At 53.8% G+C, this 24,329-nt stretch overlaps 2 protein-coding genes across 2 annotated transcripts; both read left to right on the top strand.

The window, feature by feature from the left end:
- The first annotated feature begins 3,784 nt into the window (after positions 1 to 3,784).
- Positions 3,785 to 5,080, top strand: LOC136786811 (feather keratin Cos2-3-like). The gene is made up of 2 exons (XM_066981705.1): positions 3,785 to 3,933; positions 4,309 to 5,080. Exons 1-2 carry the CDS (start codon positions 3,835 to 3,837, stop codon positions 4,633 to 4,635), a joined length of 426 nt encoding a protein of 141 aa, XP_066837806.1. The 5' UTR covers positions 3,785 to 3,834; the 3' UTR covers positions 4,636 to 5,080.
- Positions 5,081 to 18,298: 13,218 nt separating this feature from the next.
- On the top strand, positions 18,299 to 18,870 carry LOC136786813 (feather keratin Cos2-3-like). The gene has a single exon (XM_066981715.1). It carries the CDS (start codon positions 18,322 to 18,324, stop codon positions 18,868 to 18,870), a length of 549 nt encoding a protein of 182 aa, XP_066837816.1. The 5' UTR covers positions 18,299 to 18,321.
- Positions 18,871 to 24,329: the final 5,459 nt, after the last annotated feature.

The raw sequence follows: 24,329 nt of genomic DNA, 5'->3' as shown, positions 1-24,329 counted from the left end.
CAGCGGGGCTCTGCCCGTCCTGCAGCCCAGCCCGGGACGCGGAGGCGAGTGCGGGGAAAGGCTGAGGCAGCTCCTTCGGCACGGGAGAGGAGAGGGGAGGGGAAGGGAGTGGGAGACTTGGTGCATGGAGCAGGGCATCACAGCCCTGGAGAAGATGGACACTACTTTGTTGAGGGAGACATTGGCAATGGATTGGGTTTAGAGGAGGGAATGTAGCCCCCGGCATGATACAAGTGCAGCCAAGTGAGACTGAGCAGACAGTGTCTTGTGTCTCCTCACATGTCTACATTCAGAGGGAGACCAGGAGCACCCTGCAGGAGCTCAAGGAGGACAGGAAAACTGGTGGTGCTGTTGTAGTCAAGCAGCTCAGCAGTCCAGAAGCTCTCTGCAGAAGCCAGCTGCATGAGAGATAGCGAATCCCAGAAGAAGCTGTGATTGTGTAGGGCCAGAGCAGGGCAAACGAAGGGTGAGCGCCACTTGTGCCAAGGAAGGGAGCAGGAGCTCAGACCACAGGCCTCCCACCAGACTGGAGTACTGCAGTGGGTGGCAGATGCACACAGCTTGGTCATAGGCCATGAGTGAGAAGAGGACATCCCAGTTTAGGCCCACTAGTGGAGGCAGAGGAGCCAGAGCACACAGCTGGAAAAGTAAATTGTCCTATCTGCAGAGAAGGCATCTAAAAGCGTAAGAGGCATCCTGACCAAGACATGGCATATGTCAGTGAATGGGAGGTTTCCAAAGATAAACTACATGGAAGGGTGCAAGGGCTGGTTGGGCTCCACCATCGCGAGTGTATTCCCAGTCTGGATCAAGAGGTAGATGGCTGAGTCCAGAATGAAGAGCAGTAGCTCTCAGCTCTCAGCCAAACCCAGCAGCAACAAAAGAAACCACTCTGTAGACCTTCCCCTCACCCCTGTGGGAAGATACCAGGGGCAGGAGGAAGGAGGAGATGGAGTTGCTGCTCAGGACTCATGGTCTTCCACCACTCGATATCTTCTGAGGAAAAACACAGCAGGGTCTCAGCAAGCCAGGATGTTCCTTCAGAGACAGGAGAAAGTAATATCAGAACCCTGGAGTTCAGGAGAGCAGCATTTGCTTTCTTTGCTGTGTGAACACGTACCTGTCTGTGTGCGCCCAAATATACTTCAGTATGCATCCCGGAGTGTCTGTGAGTGCACCCATGAGTTCATGCATCTTTTTACATGAGCAGCAGTGTGCATGAGTGCTGTTCCCTCCACCCCCTTTTGATGTCATGAATGATATCGGTATGTGATCAAGGGTCACAGTGGGAATTAATAGAAACAGTGATTTGTCAACAGCATCCCTCCAAGGCTGAGATGTGGTGACTGTGCATGTTGCCCCAGGCTTCCTGAGCAGTCCGAATGAGAGGTCATCTGAGAAACCCTCCCAGAGGATCACAGGCTGCACCTCCAGCACGCACGTAGTCCAACCCTGTGTTCAGAGCGGGTCTCATCAGATCAGGTTGCTCAGGATCAAGTCCAGGCAAAGTCTGAACTCTTCCAAGGACGGAGCTCCCATAGCATCTCTTTGGCAATCTGCTCCAGGCCTTGACCGCCTTCAGGGTAAATAGGACCCATGTTCCTCTGGTTCAATGCCACTTCTGCCCAAGGTTTCAGCCCCTGCATGACTCAGCTCCAGGCCCATGAGTCACAGAAGTATGTGTGGCATTGGTTTCCCCATGCGGGACCCCTGTCCTACCCCAGACACCACTGACAGCGCACCGGCAGCAGATCTAAGTAGGGCTGGGCCTGCTCGAAGAGGACAGGATTTCTCAGCCTGTCTCCCTGTACATAAAGCTAACACCATCCTTTTGAACTCTCTAGCCATGGGGCTTGCAGCTGTGTCCTGGCCTGGAGAGGCAAGGAGGGGTGACTGCCACCATGCTCTTACACTCTGAATCTTGTGTTACAGAATTAAAATAAGGATCCAAACTTTTGTGGGCCCATCCTTGTTGGGGACTGAAATTGGCAGTGAACTTCCTAGGGTCGGGAGGCAGTGGGCTACAGATACAGAAGGCCGCATTTCATCATGTGTGCTGTGGGCACTTCTGGGCTGGGTTTGTTCTGTGATTGTTCAGCTGTTCTCAGGCTCCTTCTTGCCCTGGCTGCTCTCTGGAGCTCATGGACAGAGCAGTGGAGAATGCCCTGAGGTGACCAGCCCATTTTCTTGTGAGGGGGGCCACACAGTTCTCACAAACACACACCTGCTCTTGCACACCTGCGTGGAATCATGCAAAACTGCACCCACAGACACTTGCACAAGTCCAGCACACAGGCTGTTGTAGTTTCACACTGATGGCCAACTAAACTCCACCACACAGCTCTCTCACACCCCGTGCTGAAAGGAAGATGTGGGGAGAGAATGTGATTTAAGCTAAAGGGCTTAAAAGTTGAGATAGGGATGACATAATTAAAGGAAAAAAAAAAAAAAAAAACAATGAGCAAAGGCCATTTGGAACAAATTGAGAAAAAATTATTCTCCACTTCCCATCAACAAGTAATGTTTGTCCATGTCTTTGGAAGCACAGACTGAATATGCCCACCCCTGGTTTTCCTTCCCCTTTCACATCTTCACTGCTGCGTGTTTGTGTATGGAATATCCCTTTGGTTGGTTTAGGTCAGCTGCCCTGGTGATGTCCCCTCCCCACCTCTTGCCCACCCCCTACCTCCTGGCTTTGGGGGGCTTGGAGAGAGTCCTGATGCTGTGCCAGCACTGCTCCACTATATCCCCAACACTGGTGTGATGGCAATGCTGTTCTAGCTCCAAGCGCAGAGCACAGCATTCTAGGGGCTGCTGTGGGGAATGTTATCTCTGTCCCAGGCAGCCCCAGTACAGGCAAGTGCCCACAAGAGAGGAACCTGTGCATGAACGTGACACAGTGTGCAGCAAAGATTCTGGACAGCATTTGGGCAAAGTACATGGTTTGATGTGGTAGAGAGGGGAGGTGGACTGGGAGCCTTGTAGAAGGCACTGGAGCCAGGGCTCTTGACAAGAGAACGTCAGCTTTCTTGGGCCTTGCACTTAAGGCCTGAGAATCCCATTTGTTAGCCTGAGTAGCAGTGGTAAGGGAAAGTGCTGGAGTGCCCCTACTGATCACTGGTGGGTGTCATGACAGAAATAAGCTTGCATCATGTAAGGGGGAGGTGTATGATTTTATTTATTTTTTTAAAATAATAAATGAAAGGCATGAAGTTATGGGAGTGAAGAATGAATTCTCTATGGACAGGATCTGCACTGTGTGTCTTGGGAAAACCCAGCCGGCTCTGTCAAATGCTGGTAGAAGGCAGGGTCACCTGCACATGAAAGGTTTACTTTCTGTCTACATTCATGTTCTTATTCCTTCTAACTAAAACAGACAAGGTCCTGTTGGGCCTTTCTTTTGGGATCCAGAAAGGGCCTTGCACAACCTCTCGCCCCATACAGATACCCCTGGGTCAGAGCAGGAGGAGGCAAAACAGGCCATCAGGTTTTCCCTGAGGGCAGTGTCAGGAGGGGTAGGGTCACAGGCAGGAGCTGGGTCACCTGTAGGCAAAAGGGCCCCAAAGAGCCCCTAGGGAGTCACCCACACTGACCTCATTTGCCTTTCCTGGACTCTTCCAGCACGTGAGCTGAGTCTTCTGCCCACACTGATGTGTGTTGCCTGGAAATACTTGGGCCTCCCTACCTGCCACTCAGAAGTTGCCTTCCCAAAGAAGGGCATAAAGCAGGAAATGAAAAGCAGCATCACAGGAAGGCAACACACAGCCCGTATCATTAGGTGGGATGTTTTGCATGCACGAGTAGCTTGTCAGAAAACACTCCCTGCTTCAAGGGATGCCTCTGGACATGGGGCAGCTAAGGCGCACTATAAAAGCCAGCCCAGGTCTGTGCTCTCTCATACACTTCTCTGGCCTTCTTCTCCTTGGGAACAAGGTGAGTGTGAAGCCCCTTCTTGTCCCCCTCACTCTCCAAAAGCCGATCTCAACTACATGGACCTTTCAGCTGCTATCAGCTGTGTTCCACGCCAAATCTTGGGGCTGCTGGTTGTGGGAGAGTCAAGGGGTAGAAGGTTTGTCACGGAGGAAGACTGGGCCTTTAGTATGATGGCTCCTGGGCTGGAGCCTAGAGTGTAGCCAGGCTCTGGTGGTTCTTTTTGGGCTCTGGCAGGGTGAGGCCAAGAAGCCCTGGCACATCCCTGCACAGCCTCCAGCTCACAGCACTGCCTGTGCCTTGGCTCCCTCAGGGTGTGGTGACATGCTTTTCCTCATGCATGCCCATGTTCTGCTTCCTCCCTGCCCTCTCTCCCAGGTGCACCTCCTGACCCCAGACATGTCCTGCTACGACCAGTGCCGGCCGTGCCAGCCCTGCGGCCCGACCCCGCTGGCCAGCAGCTGCAACGAGCCCTGCGTCAGGCAGTGCCAGAACTCCACCATCGTCATTGAGCCCTCTCCCGTGGTGGTGACCCTGCCCGGCCCCATCCTCAGCTCCTTCCCGCAGAACACCGTTGTGGGATCCTCTACCTCTGCTGCCGTTGGCAGCATCCTCAGCTGTGACGGAGTCCCCATCAACTCTGGCTGCTGTGACCTCTCCTGTATTACCAGCCGCTACTGTGGCAGCAGGTGCCGCCCCTGCTAAAGATGCCAGACAGTGCCCCAGACCAGGACCCCAGGAACTCAGAACATGCTGCTGGACAAAAATGGACGGAAGAACAGACTTTGTGCCGTTGTTTTAGGAGGACCTGACCATCTCTGGTTTGTCCTGTAAAGACAGACAGGAAGGGGCCAGCCTGGATTCTATGACAACATGGCCTATTTATACCTTTCCTGTTTTCCACACACTCTTTTTCTTTCTTTTCTTTCTTGCCCTCTCCTTTCCGTGAGGCCCCCACAAACCAGCCTGGAGTGACCTGCTAGACCCTCTCCCCTTGTGGGCCAGGTAGATTGATGCTCTGTTGCAAGTCTGCCATTGGAAAAGCCGAACAGATTTTTGTCTGCTCCTGCTGTGCTACGATCTCGGGGCCTCCTCTTGGAGTCACCTCATTTCCCTCCTGAGACTTGATAAACATTTGCAGCAACCCTGAGTGTGTCCCTGTGTGGTCTTTTCCTCTGAATACAGATGGCCAAGGGAGAAAACCGTTCCTTAGTGGGAATAGGCTGGGGGCACTGCCTCATGCCTCTAGGCACTGGAATGCAGGACATACTGCAGCAATTCATCTTTCAGGCACTGTCTGTTGAAGCTGAGGAAGACATCCCTTCTTCTTCCACAGCCAATGGACACCAGTCCTTGACTTGTGACGTCTCCGCCTAGACAAGTGCTGTTGACATTGGAGGCCCCAGCTCTTGGGGAAGAGTGTTCCTCTTGCTTTGGGTGGAGCTGTGCTGGGAATGGAGGCTCAGACAAAGATGATCCCAAAGGACTGCAGAAACTGGGAATCGTTAATTGTCTTGGGGATTGCCCTCTATCTCTACTCCACTTTCACCTTCCTCCACCACCTGATCATGGGCATCGTGTCTGGGCATGGAGAGCAGGTAGAGCTTCCCTGTGCATCCCTATCACCTTTCAGCACAGCATCTGGCATGGCCCAGCTGTTGCCAAGATGTGCAGGGCTGAGGGGATCCACAAGTTCGTACTGCTACCAGTCACATCAGGCCACACACTGGAGCCCCCAGTCCCTGTGAACCCAACTCCATTTTCATGAAAGCAGGCTCAGGACAGGGACTGATGCCCAAACATGCCACTCATGGCTGCTCTGTCTTACTTTCTTTTCCCCAAGCTTGGGTCAACTTTCATCAGGCCCTGGAACTCAGAGGCCCCATAGGTGGCACAGCCCCTCTATGCTCCAGAAAAGACATTCTGTGGGTGCAGATATCCCACAGTCTCCGCTGAGACATAGCAGTGAGAATGGGACCTGAGTGTGCACTCAGCAGAATCTGTGTATGGGCCCTGAACGGCACAGGGCATGCACTGGCCCAACCACAGGGCACACACTGGGGGATCTTGTCTCAGGCATCAAGCTCCTCTGTCATTCCCAGAGCCGTGAGGATGAAGTGGCCCTTGTGCTCCAGGCAGCACCGCTGCTCCCCAAAACCAGGCCAGGGCCTTCCCACATCTGCACACACCTCGGGGCCCTGTGGTGTGGGGGTACTTTGCTTTCACACAGACTGTACATGCTGCCAGTGCCACGGGACCAAGATGGAGGATGGGGCTATTGCTCCATGGTGTGAGGGTGGGGGGACCTCTCCACAGGCCAGGTTCTCTGGGAGTCAGTGCTGGCTCAAGTGGCAGCACAAGGGCAACAAGCATCAGAACCAAGACCACCAAAGCCCATGACAACAACAGCTCCCAGCTCTGGCCTGACCCCTCACCCGGGGTCTCTGCACAAGCTCAGGCCTAGCATAGCCCTGCCCCAGCTCTGCTGCATGTGTGCCTGTGCCTGGCCTCGCCTAATCTTTTCAGCCTGGCCTGGCCAGCCTCCGAGATGGCCAGATCCATCACTGGATGGAGCCTTTAGCCAGGCCTCTCTGGGGTCTGGCCTTAGCCTGCGCCCCAGCCCCAGCTCTCACCCGGGGACCGAGACCTTCTACACATAACACATCTATTGCCTGGGTTAGAGCAATAATCAATAGGTGCTCCTGAGCCAGAATTGTCTCCTGGCTAACACTGAAGTCTGAGACGGAGGAGCACACTCACAATTTGGAGATTCACTTTTGTCTTGGAAATGACAAAATCCTTCTAGAGAACAGGTCAACTTGTTGATTCCATCTTTCCTATTCCCAGCCTGCAGCATAAGTTACCTGAGGAGAACAAGAACAACATTTTAAAAAGACGTTGTCCACATAGCATCTCGTTGTCCCTGAAAACCATAGAATAACAGAACTCTAGGATATCCTAAGTTAGAACAGACAAACAAGGATCATCAAGTCCATCTCCTCTAGCTTCACGCAGGATTACCTGCAAATGAAACAACAGGTCTGAGAGTGTTGTCTGAATTCTTCTTGACTCCAGGCAGGCTTGTTGCTGTGACCACTTCCATGGGGAGCCTTTTTGAGTGCCTTAACTCACTTGCCATTCACTGCTTGGTAAAGAATATATATATTGACAGAAACGTCCTCAGAGAATGGGAACTGTGATGGGGTGGGAGGCACAAGCAGGAAATGTCTTGTGGTGAGTGAAAGACAAGGGAAAAGGGAACGTGTTTGGATACAGTCAAGGATCTTGCTCAGCATTATAGCCCCACAGGCCAGGCTCAGAAGAGGCCCAGCATCAGAGCAGAAACGGACAATGGTGTTCCTGGTACCCCCTCCGTACCCATGCTCCGAAGGAGAGCAGGAAGCAGAGTTTCTTTCTCATGACTGAGGTGTAATGCAATGCCTCGTGCGTGGCAATCGGAGAGCAACATTGTGAAGATGAGAAACTCAGTGATACCCTGGAGAAGGGGAAAAAATGTCTATGGCAGGCAGCTGGAAACACAAATGGTTCACCTGATGACATGGAAATTCTCCAGTGTTTGGGGAGCAATGGTGGTGGAGTACAAGTTCTCCAAGAAGGTGAGAAGGCTGAGGAAAAAGTGCATTGGGATACTGGGGGGCTGGTCACTCCCCACAGTGACAAAGGGGGGCCATTCCCCATAGCCTTCAGAGAGATGAGGAGAAGGTAATGACAAAGAGGATGATGTGCCAGCCGGGATGGTCTGTTAAGCTCAGAGGAATGAATTCAGAATTTTATTTTTTATTTCATCTTTGAAAAGAAATATTATTATTTTTTTAATTCCTATTGAAAGATTTCTTTGTGTCCCACAGTGCAGTATTACATTCAATAATTTTCTGCGTAAAATAAGCTCCCAACTCATAAAAGTTCCAGCCAGACAACAGAAATACTGCTATACACTATCATCAGTGTCAACCCAGTGATTTTTTTTTTTCAATCAAAGTGAAGAGAAATTAAGCTTCAGAATGTTGCAAAAGAAACAAAACATAAATGAAATTTTAGAAGTATTTTTATTCTCTACATTTCCCAGTTCAGCTTTTTCTGAACAGGGCCACGGAATGCTCAGAAGAAGATGATGAGAAAGAAGTTTTAAATGTTTTCCTTAATGGAACATTTTTTTTCCAATATTAATTGCATCATTCCGATTCTCATCCTGGAATTTAACAGCTGTTTGATCAGCTCCAGCCATGTTTCCAGGCAAGAACAGGAGGGAAGGCATTGTTCCTGCAGAGGTGTTCAATGTCTCCAGAGAATCCTTGGGGCAATGATCCCGGGGGTAGATCAGACCCCTGCTGAGACAAGGCTGAGGCTGGTGCTGCCTTCCCCGAGAGCACAGAGGAAAGAGGGCCCATGGCTGCCCCCTGCTGGGAGCTGCCTAGGCCAAGCTTTTCTTTCTCTGGCTTGCTTTGCTTCTTGCTCTTGCAAACAGACAAAAGAGTTTCCTCAAGTCTGAGGACATCAAAACACCACATTCAGCATGCTTTGTGAGACAGAGGAAGCTTCACCAGCACAGCCTCGTTTCTCCTGCCTGGTCTCGGCATTTGCAGCCTACAGGACACCCAGCTTGTCCCAGACATGCAATCCCCCACTGCCGCAGGAGCTGGTCATTATGACACTGCTCCCTGTGCAGGGGCTGAGGATGATCACACATGCCTCCAGCTCCCCTGAGGAGACATCAACGAACTCAGTGGGCTGTAGGTCTTCATTTATCTCTTGCTCTGATTGCTTACTGTGATGAACATGGAGAGCTCTTGGGCCTTTGGCACTAAGGGCTGCTCTATTTGTTCTGTCCCTTAGGCACAGGCTTTGGACATGAACTGGCTGAAGGTCTGGAGAAAACCTGGTGGCTGGGATGCAAATCCAATTTATTGACTGACTCACTGAAGAGAGAGAAGAACCCTGCAAATCTCTGTCAGAACTGCTTCTAGGGGTCTCTGGGCTGGGCTGGCCAGGGCTCCAAGCAAGCTGCTTTATCATGGGCTGGCAGGAATTTACTCACCCTGGGGCTGAGGGGCTCAGAGCCAGCCCCTAGGGGAGTCTTATCTCCCAGCAGGCTCTGCCCTATTCTGTCAGACCGGGAAGAGAGGAAAGTAGAGCCCTGCGGTCCAGGTCAGCCAGTCGGGGTCAGCCCTCTCTGCACAGCCACAGACACCAGCCCGTTTGAGAAAGAGAATATGGCTGTCAGCTCTTGGAGTGAACAGGGGAAGCAGCGCAGCCAGGGGAGAGCTGAGGGCCCCATCCCAGAGCTCTGCCTTGCACAGACACATCCCCTCCCCATCCGGGGTTGTTGCTCAGCCAGGGCAGCTCCCTGCACCAGGGTGTCACTCACAGCACAGAGGTACAAGGCGCTGTCAGAGAGCTCAACTCCCTTCAGCCGCAGAACACTGTATTTCCCATCAGTGTTCAGCTCCGTGGTGAAACGGTCTTTCTGCTTGGTGCCCTTTCCTGCTTGATAGGAAATCAGCTGAGGGGCTTTTCCCTTCTTCTGCTGGTACCACAATAAGGTCTGAAAGTTGGAGCTCTGGTATGTGCAATTTGTCTGGAAGGTGTTTCCCTGCTCCACGGTGACTTGTCCTTCTTGCTGGGTGACGGACACCTGCCCCATGGTTCCTGGAAGAAAGAGAAGGTCAGCAGCTCTGTGGGGAAATCTCCAGGCAGCCAAACAGGAGTGAATTGAGACCTGTGGGAGATAAGTCTCCCTGTCCTTTACTGGGCTGAAGGGTCCTGAGGCCTGGGCACAGCAGGGTGTTTTGGGGGCAGAGCTCAGAGCTCCCTGGCCAGAGCGGACCCTGAGGAGAGCTGTGCTGTGTACCTGCTCCTCCTGCCTGCTCTCCTTCTGCCCAGAGGACCAGGGCACAGCCTGTCATGCCTGGCTTTGTGTGCTGGATCCAGCATCCTCCAGCAGGTTGAGGCGCCCATGCAGCTACTGGGAAAAGGTTCAACCTGCTTCCTCATCCCTGTCATCTCAGGGTGCTCCAAGGCTCAACAGTACAAACAAAGCTGAGGTGAGTTGTGGCAAGAGGGAGGCCTGGCTGTGCTGACAAGCAGGAGGACATTGGAGACCATGGCAGGAACACATCAAGCAGAAGACAGACTGGACACCCTGGTAATGTCCATGGGAGGAGAGCTTTACTGTCCCTGTATCCACTTGGACACAATCCAGCTGTTTCTACAAGAAAGGGAGAAATGAGGGACTGCAGAGACTGATGAAATCTTCTCTGGTGACAGTAGGTGGACCAGAAGAGATAGACAGAAATAAAAGGACAGAAAGTACAAGAAAAACAGGAGACGCGCCTCAGGTCTATCCTCTCTGCATTTTCTTCTCATTTTGAAGAATAACAGCATCTAGAAGGAACCGGTCCAAGAAGCAGAAACGGGAGCCAAAATTTACCAACATTTTCCCTGTGATTCAAGAGTTGGTCCCCACATAAACGTGGTAAGGCTGATGAGGGCTTCCTGGGGAAAGAAGGTTTATGTCTTGATTAAAAGCCAGCACTTACCCAGCAGTTGCCCCAGGAAGGCAGTGAGGACGAGATACCCGCGGTGCATGCTGAGACCGACCCTCCTGTTTGCTGAGGGAGAGAGAGTCAGAAAAGCACCTCCCAGCCCCGAGAGAACAGAGCTGCCGGAAATGACTCTGCTGGGGGAACAAGGGGAGATTCAGTGACGAGAAATGTTCTGGTCTGACTGTGCCCAAAATGCCCCCTGGGGTTTCTCCCTCCTCCAGCAGGAGCAACCGTTGAGGATTGTCACAATCAGGGGTCCTGGGAACTCTGGGGGCCACATCATGGGAAGGGGCTGCTCTCATCTCCTCTCCCAGAGGGGTCCTCAGCTCCCCAGCTACAACTGCCTTCTCTTCTGCACACGCACTGTTTGGCCATGGCTGATGGCAGCACCTGGCTAGTTGTGTTGTCTTCCCCCATACCTCCCTCAGCACACCTCAAACGTGGAGCTCTCAGACACCCAAAGGAATGACACTCCAAGCCCTGCAGACCCCAACTGTTCCTTTTATACCCCCCAGGCAGTGTGAACTTTCTCCCTCTCTCAAAAAAAATTTACCGCACGAAGCAGTGAATCCTCTTCACTGCCTGTGGAGTCCTGATACAGAAGGAGATTGTTCATGGAGAAGCTTGGGATCTGCATGGCAGCTCACCAGTGTAGCTACAGAACTCTGCTGTGCTGTACAGAGCTGTGCAGTCCACATTCTTTGGCACGTGGCAGTGAGCATGTGGCGAGTCTGTAGGAGTGAAGCAACGTGTTGTTTGACGAATAGAGTTGTCCATTTCTAAGAAGAATTACACAAAATCCCAGAAAATCTCCAAAGATAACAATGCCAGTGAATCTCGGCAGGAGCAGGATCTGCAGCATGTGCCTTGCCCTGACAAGTGGTCTGTCTTATGTTCCTTTGGTAAACTCCACCGCAACCACTCCCTCGCTCCCCCTGCTCAGAAGAAGAAGGGGAGAAGAAAGAAATTTGATATAAGGGAAAAGTAAGAGAGAAAAATAAGCAAGGGCCGCACAGAAGCACAGAGTGAAAAGAAAATTATTCTCTACTTCCCCTCAAAAAGTGATGTCTGGCCATCTCCTGGGAAGCAGGGCCTCAATACTCATAGCGGTCGTTTGGGAGGACAGATGTCTTCATAATGAGAGCTCCCCCCTTTCCTTCCTCTTTCCCAACTTTTATTGTTGAGTGTGACATCACATGGTATGGAATATCCCTTTGGTTGGTTTAGGTCAGCTGCCCTGGCGATGTCCCCTCCTTTGCCTGTGCTATTCCCTTTTTCTTTCTTGTGTTTCCTCCAGCTAATGGTATTTTAATCAGTACTGGAAGGCCACCCTTGCTGGCATCCATCTACATTCACAATCCACCCTCAAGAAAACAATTAAAGTCACAATTTCTAGTTCGAATTTTTCATGTTCCAGACTGTGCGCATTGCCTTGTGTTCTTTTACTTGTTCAAGAAGAGTTCGGCTCCATTTGGCTCTCGAATATATCACCTAGCAACGCAAGATGAATAGACAGCTGAAAAACAAAGATTAGGAGTATTCTAATGTGAACTCACCATGTACTATCCTAATTACAAGAGTAAAAATCACGCCTCTATACTGCGAGACCCCGGCCCAACAAAGGACCCCTCATCTCTGAGGATGCGCAGAATGATTCTGTCATGGCAGCACTATGCTAATCATGTAACCATTTGGAGGGGTGGGGATTGTACAAACATGCAAATGTATTGAGAACGGGTTTTATGAAAGCTGAACAAAAAGTCTTAAGAGGTGCCAGGTTTGTGGGAAACCACCAGGTACCCAGACTTCAACTATTCTGAAATAAACAATCTCTTGACCTTGTGTGTGGATTGGCTCATAGTACACCGGGTAAGAAATCTGGACTTTTTACCTGGTTGTGTCTCCTCCCACCTTCACCTGCACCTCCAGCCTCCTTGGTGGAGGGTAGCGTGAGAAGCTGAAAAGTCCTCGACTTCGTCTAAGCACTGTTCTGCAACAGCCAAAACATCTGTATCTTTGGCTGATAATTCCCTTTTCAACCTTCTGTTTTCTTCCTCTAAACTTCCAGCCCATTCCTTCTCAATTTTCCACGTTGCAGCTAACAACCAGCACACTCCTTCCTTCCTTTTGTCTTTCCTTACCATACACGCATCCTTCCATTTATTAAATTCATTCCCTGAGGCATTTGGATTGTGGTGTATTGACCTTAGCCACTCCTGCTTTGCATCTTGCCATCCATTTCCAAGAAAACCCTTCCACAGTGTGGCCCATTTATCAAGGGAACCATTCCTTATTCTAACACAAGGATCCTGCTGACTACACCCAGGTCTGTCTCCCAACACTACAGAGCACTGGCAGGTTCTTTAGGGATCCTTGGCAGAAGGAGGACTGGCCACAGGCTGTGGTTATAACTAGAGATTTATTATTACATAAGAAATTACTAGAAATACTAAAAATTACTACAAAATCCTAAAGATTACTACAAATAAATTACTAGTTGAATTACTAGAGTGATAACACTAATGCCCTTTCTCACCACAATGGTGGGTGTCTCCACATGCTGGGGCCAGTGAGAGGGAGAGACAAGGGGGCAGCGGTGCACCTTAACAGCCCCCTTCCACATTATGGATATTTGCCTCACTGTTGGTTATGCTAACCACACTGCCAGGCATCAGGAGCAGGGGCTGCCACTCACACCTGGCTCACCACAAGCCCGACGTGTCCTTGCTGGGCAGGCTCAGCTCAGAGCTCCATGCAAACTGTGATGAGAGGGAGCTGCTCCTCACAGCACCCGCACCTTCCTGTATAAAGCTGCATGCTGCACGCACCAGTGTGGTTTCAGCGCACACAGGTAGACAGCGCTGTCCTGGAGCTTGGCATCTTGCACGTGGAGAAGCACCTGGGAGTTCTCCACGGAGAGCACAGAGGAGATCCTCCCGGAATGCACATGAGGCTTGAACTTGCTCACCTGCAGCAAGAACTGAGGGGACTGGGTCGGGCGCTGCTGATACCAGAAGATGTAGGGAGCAGAGCTGCTGGTGGAGAAATTGCAGTGCAGAGTTGCATTGTGTCCCACCTGGATGGTGGTTTCTTGTGCAAACTGCAGCACAGAGTCCTTCTGTGCATGACCTGCAAAGCCAGAACAGCATTTCAGCACTGCTTGAAGGTGTGTCTGTTCTCCCCCTTTCTCTCCTGTCTCTCTCATTTCACCAACTTGCTCACTGTCTCCTCTCTCCATCTCCCTTTTCACGGGTTGTAAAATGCTGAGCTAAGTACACAGGCACTCTTCTTTCTGCAGATGCTGTTTAATTCCCTTACCGAAGTCTGTCAGCTTACCGACTTTTTAGCAGCACCTCACCAGGCTTTGAGTCCATACATACCTATCAACAATGCATGTAAGAATGCTAGGCATCTGCAAAGGAAAAATGCAGATGCTCATTCATCCCTGTACACTCGTTGCCCCTGACATCTTTCAGATCATCTCCTGTATTGGTCTGCAGCCCCTGCTCTCCCTACAGAAAACACTTGCAGTTCTTCCAGGGAGGCAGGACTCCAATTTCCCCCCTCCGGAAATGATGGGATGCCATCTTGCCCCTAGCTTGCCCTCCTGAAAGTCACATCTCACCAAAGTCTGACAGTGCCATCAAGGCTGCCAGAAAAAGCAGGACCATGTCATGCGCTCGCCTTCACAGGGTGCCCACGGAGTGCCCGGAAAGAAGGAGCTCAAGCTTGCGAGTTCACTTCCCCCTCTGCCAGCTCAAAGCAGCCTCTGAACCTCAGCACAGAGGGCGGAGCAAAGCTGTCCCCCTGCTGCTCCTTGGGGCACACCTCTGCCACAGCAAGGCTCTCAAGAGAGGGATGGGCCAGTGGTTAAAGCAGTCAGAAAGGAATCCAGCCAATCTTTGCTGTGCCCCAGGTTCCCCATTGCCAGTCACAGGTTCTCCAGCACCGCGAGCTTCACACTTGTGCCGTTAGCTCACAGCTGCAGGCCTGTGAAGGCCAGGACATTTCACTTGGTCAGCGGTAAGGCAAAAGGACACCAACATGGCCACTGTGTGCTTCCCTCTTTTTGCCCCTTCTGGCAGGTGGGCAGCCCCAGCAAGGGGCAAGTGTCCCCAGTGGCCTCCCACTGCCATCCAGAACCCAGCCAGACACAGAGGCCTGCACCCAGCTCTGCTGTCAATGGAGATGGGATTGCCTCCCCCCCCTCCACCCAACCCCCTCAGGAGAGCCACACTCTCCCTCTGGCAGGGAAGGACGCCCCACCACAGCCCTCTGCTCAGCAGTCAGCACCTCTGCACACACAGACAGGAGTGAATCCTGCTCCAAGGGCACACCTTCAACGGCGCTGACTAGTGCAGCAAACTCCTCAACGCCTCAGTCCTTTGGCAAGATCCAAGGTTCCAAGAGGTGTCACTAGAGGCAGTGTCCAGCACAGACATTTGTGGCATTGCCAGGACGTCATCTCAGCGCCAGAGGTGCTGGATTTGGGCTTGGGACAAAGCCTGTACAACAAGCTCCTAAAACGAGACCACTGCAGAAAACGGAGGAAACCCGACGTGGCTGTTCCGATGCTCCCTCGGGCCCGTGCTGTTTAACTCCGGGCCCTGCAAGGGGACTTCCAAGCACCGGCAGCGCCCCCACGTGGCTCCGGCTGTGGCTGTGCCCCCGCCTCGCCCCCGCCCCACCTGCCCGGCCCCACGCACTGCGGGGCACCCCCTGACCCCCCCAGCTCCGCAGGCCGTTGGCCGCCTTTGCTGCAAGGGCGCGCTGCTGGCTCGTGTGTGGCTGGGTGCCTCCTGCACCCAAAACCCTTTCCTGAGGCTCTGCTTCCTCGGCAGCCAGCCCCCACCCCGCATTACTCTGGGGGTGCTTCCTGCCCAAGAGGAAAATCCTTTTCTTTGCTCCTTTGCACCATCCTGAGGCTCTGGTCAGCCCCCTTCTCCAGCCTTCCTGCATTCTCCGAAGCCCCCTTGTGACCTACGCTGTCACCACCTGTGTGCCCCGGTTGGGGACCATGCACAAACTGGCCAAGGGTGCCCTCCTTCCTGACGTGCGGAAAACAGACTCCACAATAAGGAAGATTGTAAAGTAGGTATGTTTATTCAGCTGTGGGCAGCACGGGGGGGTAGCCTCTCCAAAATCGTGTGCACCTGATGCGGCAACTGTCCATGGTTATATGCAGCAAAGAGTTACATATACATGAAGTTTCACAATACACCTATACATATTCATAACCTATCCCCGCTTCATATTAAAATTAGTTCCAAGGAGTCATTTCCATAAACTCCTCCCATCTGCACTTGCGCAGTGTATTCTGGTGGTGGTCTCTGGGGGTCGTGGGGATGAAGACTGATGACTATTCCTCGTCACCGCTAGTTGACCTCTTGTCTCTGCGCGGACGCAGTTGCTTCTTGGATCTTGTCCATCCACATGAACACTTTCTACCAGTTTCTTAAGATAGGCTCACACTCTTATTAAGAGACTGACCTTGGTAAAGGGGCCCAAGGCTTCTTGCTTTAATTAATTTTCACAAGCAGCATAGTTAGTAAAGACACTAAGTAGCATCCTAGTTTCATGCCGTCAGCACTCTATCTCTACTTGATAAGATTCCCCTAACTCCCTCTCTCAGTCCCCCCTTTTAGTTAGCACGTTAGAAAGTTCTGTTCTAAAAAGTTAGTAAATTATTGTATTCTCCAAATTCCTTCTCTCATTCCGACTGCTCGTAGCCTTAATGAAAACGTTCAGCAGGACTGGATGACTCTGGCATTGCCAGGTGCTACTCAGGCAGAAGGTGCCCTGCATGCCAAAGCTGCTGGTCAGGGCCCCTTGGAAGGGCTCCCAGGAACTATGAACATGGTGTTTGATGGTCAGCCATGCTGAAGCACTCCAAATGCTTAGCATTTGTCTGGCGCAAGGGGGGGATCAGTTTACTCTTGGCACTGTGTGATCCCTTTGCTGTGAAATCCCGCACGTGGAGGAGCGACAGCTGCCCCTGTGCCTTCAGGAGAACCAGCCTGACATGGGCTGGATGGGAATCTGTTCCCTCTGCGATGCATTTCTGAGGCAATGCTGGAAGGCCTTTATAGACAGGTGTGAGGAGATGGGCCTGGCTCCAGCACTGACTCCCAGGAGGACCTGGCAGTGTCCAGGGGTGGAAATCCCTCACTGACAGGCATTATCAGGAGCCTCACAGCAGTCTGCTTCTCCTATACATCCCAAGGTGGTCGATGGACAGCCACGCTGAGGCACTCCAAACCTTGTTACCTTGAATTAAACCAAGGACCCAAACTGTCCTGATACGGTCCTTGTTGGGGCCTGAAGTTGGCAGTACCAGAGGGTGATTGTTGCAGCGTGAGGAAAAGGAGGGCTCAGGAAAAAGGAGCTGTGTTTCAGTGCCTCTTCCCTGGACACATCTCTGCCAGGCTGGTGCCATCTCTGTTCAGCGGCTCTCAGGCTCCTTCTGTCCCTGGGAACCTGCTCCCCTGCACGACTCATGCACAGAGCAGGGGAGAGTGCTGACACTGTGCACATTCCCTCGTGATAAAGGGGAAACAAGGACACACGCATGTGCTCATCTATACCTGCATGGAGTCATGCACAAATCTGTGCACCCACATGCGTTCACACAGAGCCAGCTGCACACAGGTTGTCACAAGACGAGCAGATGTGTGAACACAAGCAAGCAGGCCCTCAGGTGACTGCACAAGGTGAGCCTATGAGGAGAGGTGCTATATTCTGGACCTCGTTCTCATAGCAGCTGGGGCTGGTGGGAATGTGAAGCTCAAGGGCAGACTTGGCTGTAGTGACAGTGGAATGGTGGAATTGAGGATCCTGAGCACAGCGAGGAAGAAGCACAACAGACTTCATGCACTGGACTTCTGGAGAGCAGACTTTGGCCTGTTCAGGCATCTGCTTGGAAGTGTACCATGATACAAAGCCCTGAAGGGGAGATGGGCCCAAGAAGGCTGGTTAATATTCAAGGATCACCTCCTCCAAGCTCAGGAGCGATGCATCCCAACAAAGACAGAGTCAGGCAAAATGCCAGGAGACCTGCGTGGATGAACATGGAGCAACTGGCTAAACTCAAACATGACAGAGAAGGCCACAGAGGGTGGGAGCAAGGACAGGTAACATGGAAAGAATACAGAGACATTGTCTGATGAGTAAGTTAGGAGAGCTAAATCTGCTCTAATTAGATTAGAGAGCTAATCTCTGCTCTGCTTCACTGAGACCCCACCTGGAGTGCTGTGTTCAGCTTTGGGGCCCCCAGCATGAGAAAGATATAGACCCGTTAGAGTGGGTCCAGAGGAGAGCCATGAAGATGATCAGAGGGGACCCGTCCAGCACTTCCGGTGAGTCTTCTGCCCTCACTGATGCATTCCTGCCCTAGAAATCCTTGGACATTTCATCCCAGCAATCTAAAGAAACCATTGCTGTGGAATGGCCATGGCCTAGATCTGGAAATGAAAAGGCAGCAGTGCAGGAAACCAACACACAGACCATAACATTTGTTGGAATGGTTTGCATTCAAGATGAGCTTGTCAGAAAATTGTTACCTCTGCCAAGGGTGCCCCTGGGCCTGCAGCAATGAAGTACCAGTATAAAGGGCAGCCCAGCTCCCTGCTCTCTCATCCAATTCTCTCGCCTCATCCTCCTTGGGAACCAGGTGAGTCTGAAGCCCTCTCTCCTCCTCTTCTGAACTAGAAGGGATCTTGCATCAATAGACATCACATCTGATGGTGGTTCAGTGCTATGCTGGGCCTTGGAGTTCCTTGCCATGGGAGAGGGGTGGAGAGAGACATTCTGTGTAGAGAGAGGCTGGGACATGGTGCTGAGGCAGCTTTTTGGATTACGTGCTACGGGATTGTCTCATTGGTTCAGGCTGCTCTTTGAAGGGCCCTGTCAGGACAAAGCGATGAAGACCATGAGCCTCCTGGCAGAGCCTCCACATCCACCCTCAGCAGTTGTCTTGGCTCCTTTGTTTTGGGTAACAGGGCTGCTCCTCACCTACCCACGCGCTCTGCTTCCTCTCTGCCCTCTCTCCCAGGTGCATCTCCAGCCCCAAGACATGTCCTGCTACAACCAGTGCCTGCCGTGCCAGCCCTGCGGCCCGACCCCGCTGGCCAGCAGCTGCAACGAGCCCTGCGTCAGGCAGTGCCAGAACTCCACCGTCGTCATTGAGCCCTCTCCTGTGGTGGTGACCCTGCCCGGACCCATCCTCAGCTCCTTCCCGCAGAACACCGTTGTGGGATCCTCCACCTCTGCTGCCGTTGGCAGCATCCTCAGCTGTGACGGAGTCCCCATCACCTCTGGCTGCTGTGACCTCTCGGGCATTTCCAGCCGCTACTGTGGCAGAAGGTGCCTGCCCTGCTAAAGCCACTGGCCATGGCCCTGGGGTTCCAGCACGACCATGGTGCTGGACAATAGAAGGAGGAATCTTCAGGCCATTGCTTGCAGAATGACTGACCTTCCTCACCTCCTCTGGCAGACATTGGCAGGAGCCAGACCAGAGGCTACCCCGAGATTTCTCAAAACATGCCCCATGTCTCTCCTTCCATCCCTCCACCTACTACCTCCTTCTCTCCCTTTTCTTTGTGTTCTTCTTCTCCCATGGGCTGCGGGGCTCCTCAGAGACAGCCCTCCCACTGCGGTAACAGCAGACACATGCCCTGCATGATCTGCGCCATGGGCACGGGACGCTGTCTCTTGGTAGGCCCTGGTGATCCCTGCACTGAGGGGCCTCTGCTCAGAGTGACCTGCTTTTCCTCTGTACACTAATTAAAGATTTCTGCATCCCAGCCTTGGCTGTAGATGTTATTTTCCCTCCGTGTATGCCCTCCTGAGCTGCCAGGGAGAATGGTTTTGCCCTTGCTGGGTACAAGATGGGTGTTTAAGGAGCCTCTTCCCTACTCCCAGAAGAATGGGAGGTTGCGACACGCTGCAGAGGGTCCTCTCTTGGGCACTGCCCCTTGCAGCTGAAGAAGACGTCCCTGGCTTTCACAGAGCAAGGGGCAATCTACCCTTGCCTTGCAGCGTCTCTGCCCACAGCTCCCCCTGTCCTGCAAACAGAGAGCACAATCTCTGCTGTCCTCACGGGAAAAGCTATGAGTCTGTGGGAGGCTGTGGAGGCTGAGCACCCTGCAGGCTCTTAGGAATGGGCTTCCTCTTGCTCAGGACAGTGCTGTGCTGGGTAAGCAGGTGGGGACAGAAGACGGATGGCAGATGTGGGGAATGGGTGGAATAAGTGCAGGGATGCCCCACCGCTTCTACTCCACCTTCATCTCCCCTCTTTTGCCCCACCTTGGGGCTATGGCCAGCACACATGGGCATGTGCGGCAGGAACATGTGTCCCATGAGGCCCAACTGCCCCCAGCACAGCACTTGGCAGGGCCCAGGTGGTGGCACACATGCAGGACCGACCCCCTTCACAAGTCAGCATTGGTGTTAGCCGTAATGGACCATACGCGGCAATCTCCAGTCCCTGAGGACCCTGCACCCCCATGGGCTGGGTCAGTGCAAAGACAACAAGCAGTCTGCATACCCCCACGCTGCTCTGTGGTGCCCACTTGCCCCCAACCATGCAGCAGCTTTCCTCAGGCCCAGGACCTGCACTCACAGGGACTTCCTCACATTCCTTTCCACTTTTCCTGACCGTTTGGTTTGCTCCTGCTCAAGCAAGAGGTTGTTTCTCTGTTTCTTCTTTCCGTTATGTAGAGGCTATCTTCAGGATGTTTGCAGCGCTCTGGTGCCCAGCTGCACTTCAAGGATGCCCATTGTTTCCAGGCCCAGTTCGACTGCTGGCAGACATTTTTCCTGTCATTGCTTTGCAGCCCCCTGATGTCTGCAGTTTCTCATTAGAGCCTGGTTACCTCTGTAACAGCTCCCATCAGCAGGGCACCCTGTCCCTGCTCGATTACAGAGCTGTTTCCTTAGAGATCCACGTATGGCCCTGCTTGGTACAGCCTTGTCATGTCCAGAAGAAATCAACCATGCAGGCAAGAGAGAAGAGCCAAAGGTGTGCTGGGGTAGACCCTTTGTCTTTCCTGGTGTCAGAGGAATGGAATCAGCCACAGCTGCAAGAGAACGTAACCAGTCTAGCCCAGGTGAAGGAATGGCACTGCCAGGGCTAAGGTGTGGGGCAGACCACAGGAAAGAGACCCAGGCAGAGCCCTGAGAAACATTTCTGGTTTGTTGGGATGGCCCATTGCCCTGGAAGGGCTTGGCCTGTGTTGCAACTCAGTACAGGACTGGTAGTTCCTGGAGACATTGGTTTCTTAATTGCCCTACTGTTTATTGCCTACCTTCAATGCCCCAGGAGACAGTATGTCAACCTTGGGTGAAGTTCTGGGCACGTGTCATTGGCAAATGGATAAAACTGTGGGTGGGATCTGCTTCTGTGTTTGCACGAGGCAGCTTAGCTTGGATGAGACACCCACTAAGCTGAGCAAACCCCTTTGCTGTGAAATCCCTCATGTGGAGCTGCCCCTTTGCCTTCAGGAGAACCAGCCTGACGTGGGCTGGATGGGAATCTGTGCCCCCTGTGATGCATTTCTGAGACAATGCTGGCAGGCCTTTACAGACAGGTGTGAGGAGATGGGCCTGGCTCCGGCACTGACTCCCAGGAGGACCTGGCAGTGTCCAGGGGTGGAAATCCCTCACTGACAGGCACTATCAGGAGCCTCACAGCAGTCTGCTTCTCCTATACATCCCAAGGTGGTCGATGGACAGCCACGCTGAGGCACTCCAAACATTGTTACCTTGAATTAAACCAGGAACCCAAACTGTCCTGATACAGTCCTTGCTGGGGCCTGAAGTTGGCAGTACCAGAGGGTGATTGTTGCAGCGTGAGGAAAAGGAGGGCTCAGGAGATAGGAGCTGTGTTTCAGTGCCTCTTCCCTGGACACATTTCTGCCAGGCTGGTGCCATCTCCGTTCAGCTACACCCAGGCTCCAGACCCTTTCAGCAGAACTGGAGTGCCTTGGAGGGGCCGGGCTGGCGGGGGAACCCCCGGGGCTGCGGGGCGAGGTGGTCCCGGCGGGCGGAGCGGCAGCGCCCCCTGGGGGCTGTGCCCCTGCCTCGCCCCCGCCACACACGCCCGGCCCCGCCCGCCACGGTTCCTGCCCGGCCGCAGCCCCGGCTCCTCTCCCCGTGGCTCTCAGGGCGCAGTAATACACCGCCGCGTCCCGAAGCCGGGGCTGGGCGAGCCACAGGGCGCTGGACCGGCGGTCTGCTGCCACCCACAGCCACCCCTCCGGGTCTGACACTGGTCTGGAGTCTTTGCGACTGCTCACGAGGAATGCGGGGCCTCGGCCCGGGAGCTGACGGTACCACTGGATGAAGTCGCTGGTTTGGATGTTGGGGTGTGAGCAGGTGATGTTGATGCCGGTGCCATCCCTGGTCTCTGCCCGTGGCTCCTGCTGCACCTGGGCTCTGCCTGCAGCCACTGCCAGGAAGAAAAGGAGGAGAAAACTCAGAAAATGGCTTTTTTTTTGCACTGAAAGTATCACGCAAGGGGAGAGGAGAGAAGAAAACGGTTGACAGCTGATGGGGGCATTTTCTCAGAAGAAAGCACACAAAGGCATTTCTCCGGGAATGGTTATTTGGGGACCAGGTCGGAGCAGGGCTGTTTGGAAGGAGGGTCCGAGCCGAGCCAGGAGGAGAAGGGAAGCAGGCAGGAACGAGTGGGGGTGTGCCGAAAGGAGAGGAGGAAGGCAGGGAGCAAGGCAAGGTGGGAGGGAACGGCCGGCTGAGCTCGCTGGAGGCAGACGGGACGGCTGCAGAGGGAGGACAGAGGGGAGCGAGGTCCGTGAGAAGCCGGCGGGCCAGCAGCGAGGGCAGCCCCGGCCCCCCGCAGCCCCCGTCCCGGCCCCGCCGCCGGCAGCCCCGCGCACCCAGGAGCACCGCGGCCAGCCCCGCCAGCCCTGCGGCCCGGCCCTGCCGCATCCCGCCGCTCCGCCGCCCGCGCCGCGCTGCCCCCGCCAGCCCCGGCTCTGCTCCGCCCGCGGCGCCTCCTCCCCGCCGCCGCCGCCCGGCGCCGCCAGCTCCGCCCCGGGGCCGCTCGGGGGCTGGCCCGGGCTGCGAGTGCTGGGCGCCTGGGGGCGGGCAGGGCTTGGGCTGCTGCCAGCGGGGCTCTGCCCGTCCTGCAGCCCAGCCCGGGACGCGGAGGTGTGCGGGGAAAGGCTGAGGCAGCTCCTTCGGCACGGGAGAGGAGAGGGGAGGGGAAGGGAGTGGGAGGGGGAGAGGGCGTGGAGAAATCAGCTGCCCGTCTGCAGCGTCCCCAGCAAGAGGGGCAGGTGGAGGGCAGCGGGCCGGGCTAGACTGGGCCTGGTAGTGTGGTGATGAGAAGCACTGGTTCCTCAGCTGTGGCCGGCACTGCCGGCAGCTCGAATGGTATCGAAGCTGAGCACATATCCGGGAGACACACAGACAAGGTCATGCACACCCCATTTGAGGACTGGACACCCAGGCCGGTACCCCCAGTAGCTGCTTTTGGAGACCCAAAAGACTCCTGCCACATTTGCCTGGAGTCTGAGACCCGCTTCCCCTGCTCCAGGCGCTTCACAGGGACCCCCTGGCTCCAGCAGCTGACAGCACAGACCAGGGGCGACCTCGCCCCCAGTCTGACTCCAGCACCTGGTGCCAAATCCACTCCTGCTGCTCCACCAGCAGCTGGCACTTTCTCCTTGCAGCACACATGCACATGGGACAGAGCGAGATTACGCAGAGGTAAGGAAAGATTCCAGAAGAGGACAGGACAGACGGCGGTGCTCAGGTGCAGGGCCCAGCCACACAAGTGCATGGAGCAGCCCCTTTTACACCTTGCTCTGTCTGCCCTGGTGTGCTCCTCCTGGCTCCCCTTGCCCTGCATGTCCCCTCCTGGGGTTGTATAGGTCTGTCCTGCACCCATCCCAGCCTGTGTCCTGGCCCACAGCTGGAGGAGGTGCAAGGCCCAGGTTGATCTTCCTGGCAGTGGCACCTGTGGCTTCTTGATAGGCCGACAACTGGTGTGAATGGTGAGGTTTGTTTCTTGTCATTGCCTCTGTGTTTGTCTTCTCTGGTCTTGGTCTCTGTTTGCTTGTTGAATGCCTCCTCTTTTCTTAGCATCCCAATTGAGAAGGTCCCCAATCTGATAACCTCACTGGCATAAACATGTCCACAGCCCCGTGTACGCCCCCTAAATGGCGTGACTGCCCACATTTGGTCTCCTCACTGCCTCCCTCATCATCTGTCAGTCAGGTTTGTATCTCTGTGTGTTTTTTCCAGCTTCCTACTGTTCTTTCTCTCTGCCCCCCTCGCAAGTGCTGAAGGGCTGCTTCTAGGGTAGGAAACAAGGAGGGAATAGCTGAAAGGTAAGAAAGAAAATAAGGGCTGCTGTGGAAGCAGTGATGGCAGCTTCCCCAAGATCTCCATTGCTGGAGAGTAGAGAAAACGGCATGGCCCTGAAAGCAGAGACAGAGAACACAGCAGAGGAAACAAACAAACAACCTCCCTCTGTTTCTCAGGTTTCCCATGACTTCCTTTACCTTTTCAGTCCTTAGGCTGTAGATTGGTGCATGGAGCAGGGGCGTCACAGCCCTGGAAAAGATGGACACCACTTCGTTGAGGAAGACATTGTCAATGGGGTGGGTATAGAGGAGGAAATGTAGCCAGCTCTCTGCAGAAGCCATCTGCATGAGAGAGAGCGAATCCCAGAAGCAGCTGTGATTGTGTAGGGCCAGAGCAGGGCAAACGAAGGGTGAGCGCCACTTGCGCCAAGGAAGGGAGCAGGAGCTCAGACCACAGGCCTCCCACCAGACTGGAGTACTGCAGTGGGTGGCAGATGCACACAGCTTG

This window comes from Anser cygnoides, chromosome 22, assembly GCF_040182565.1.
Source record: "Anser cygnoides isolate HZ-2024a breed goose chromosome 22, Taihu_goose_T2T_genome, whole genome shotgun sequence".
Lineage (NCBI taxonomy): Eukaryota > Metazoa > Chordata > Aves > Anseriformes > Anatidae > Anser > Anser cygnoides.
Note: the sequence above shows the minus strand (reverse complement) of the source record. Positions and strands in the feature narration are given on the sequence as shown.

Bases quoted from the DNA above. Each gene is read 5' to 3' on its own strand.
- LOC136786811 (XM_066981705.1), top strand. From the start codon at position 3,835: ATGCCTCTGGACATGGGGCAGCTAAGGCGCACTATAAAAGCCAGCCCA. The intron at 3,934-4,308 runs GTGAGTGTGAAG...CCTCTCTCCCAG, and splicing joins TTCTTCTCCTTGGGAACAAG to GTGCACCTCCTGACCCCAGA.
- LOC136786813 (XM_066981715.1), top strand. From the start codon at position 18,322: ATGGTGCTGAGGCAGCTTTTTGGATTACGTGCTACGGGATTGTCTCAT.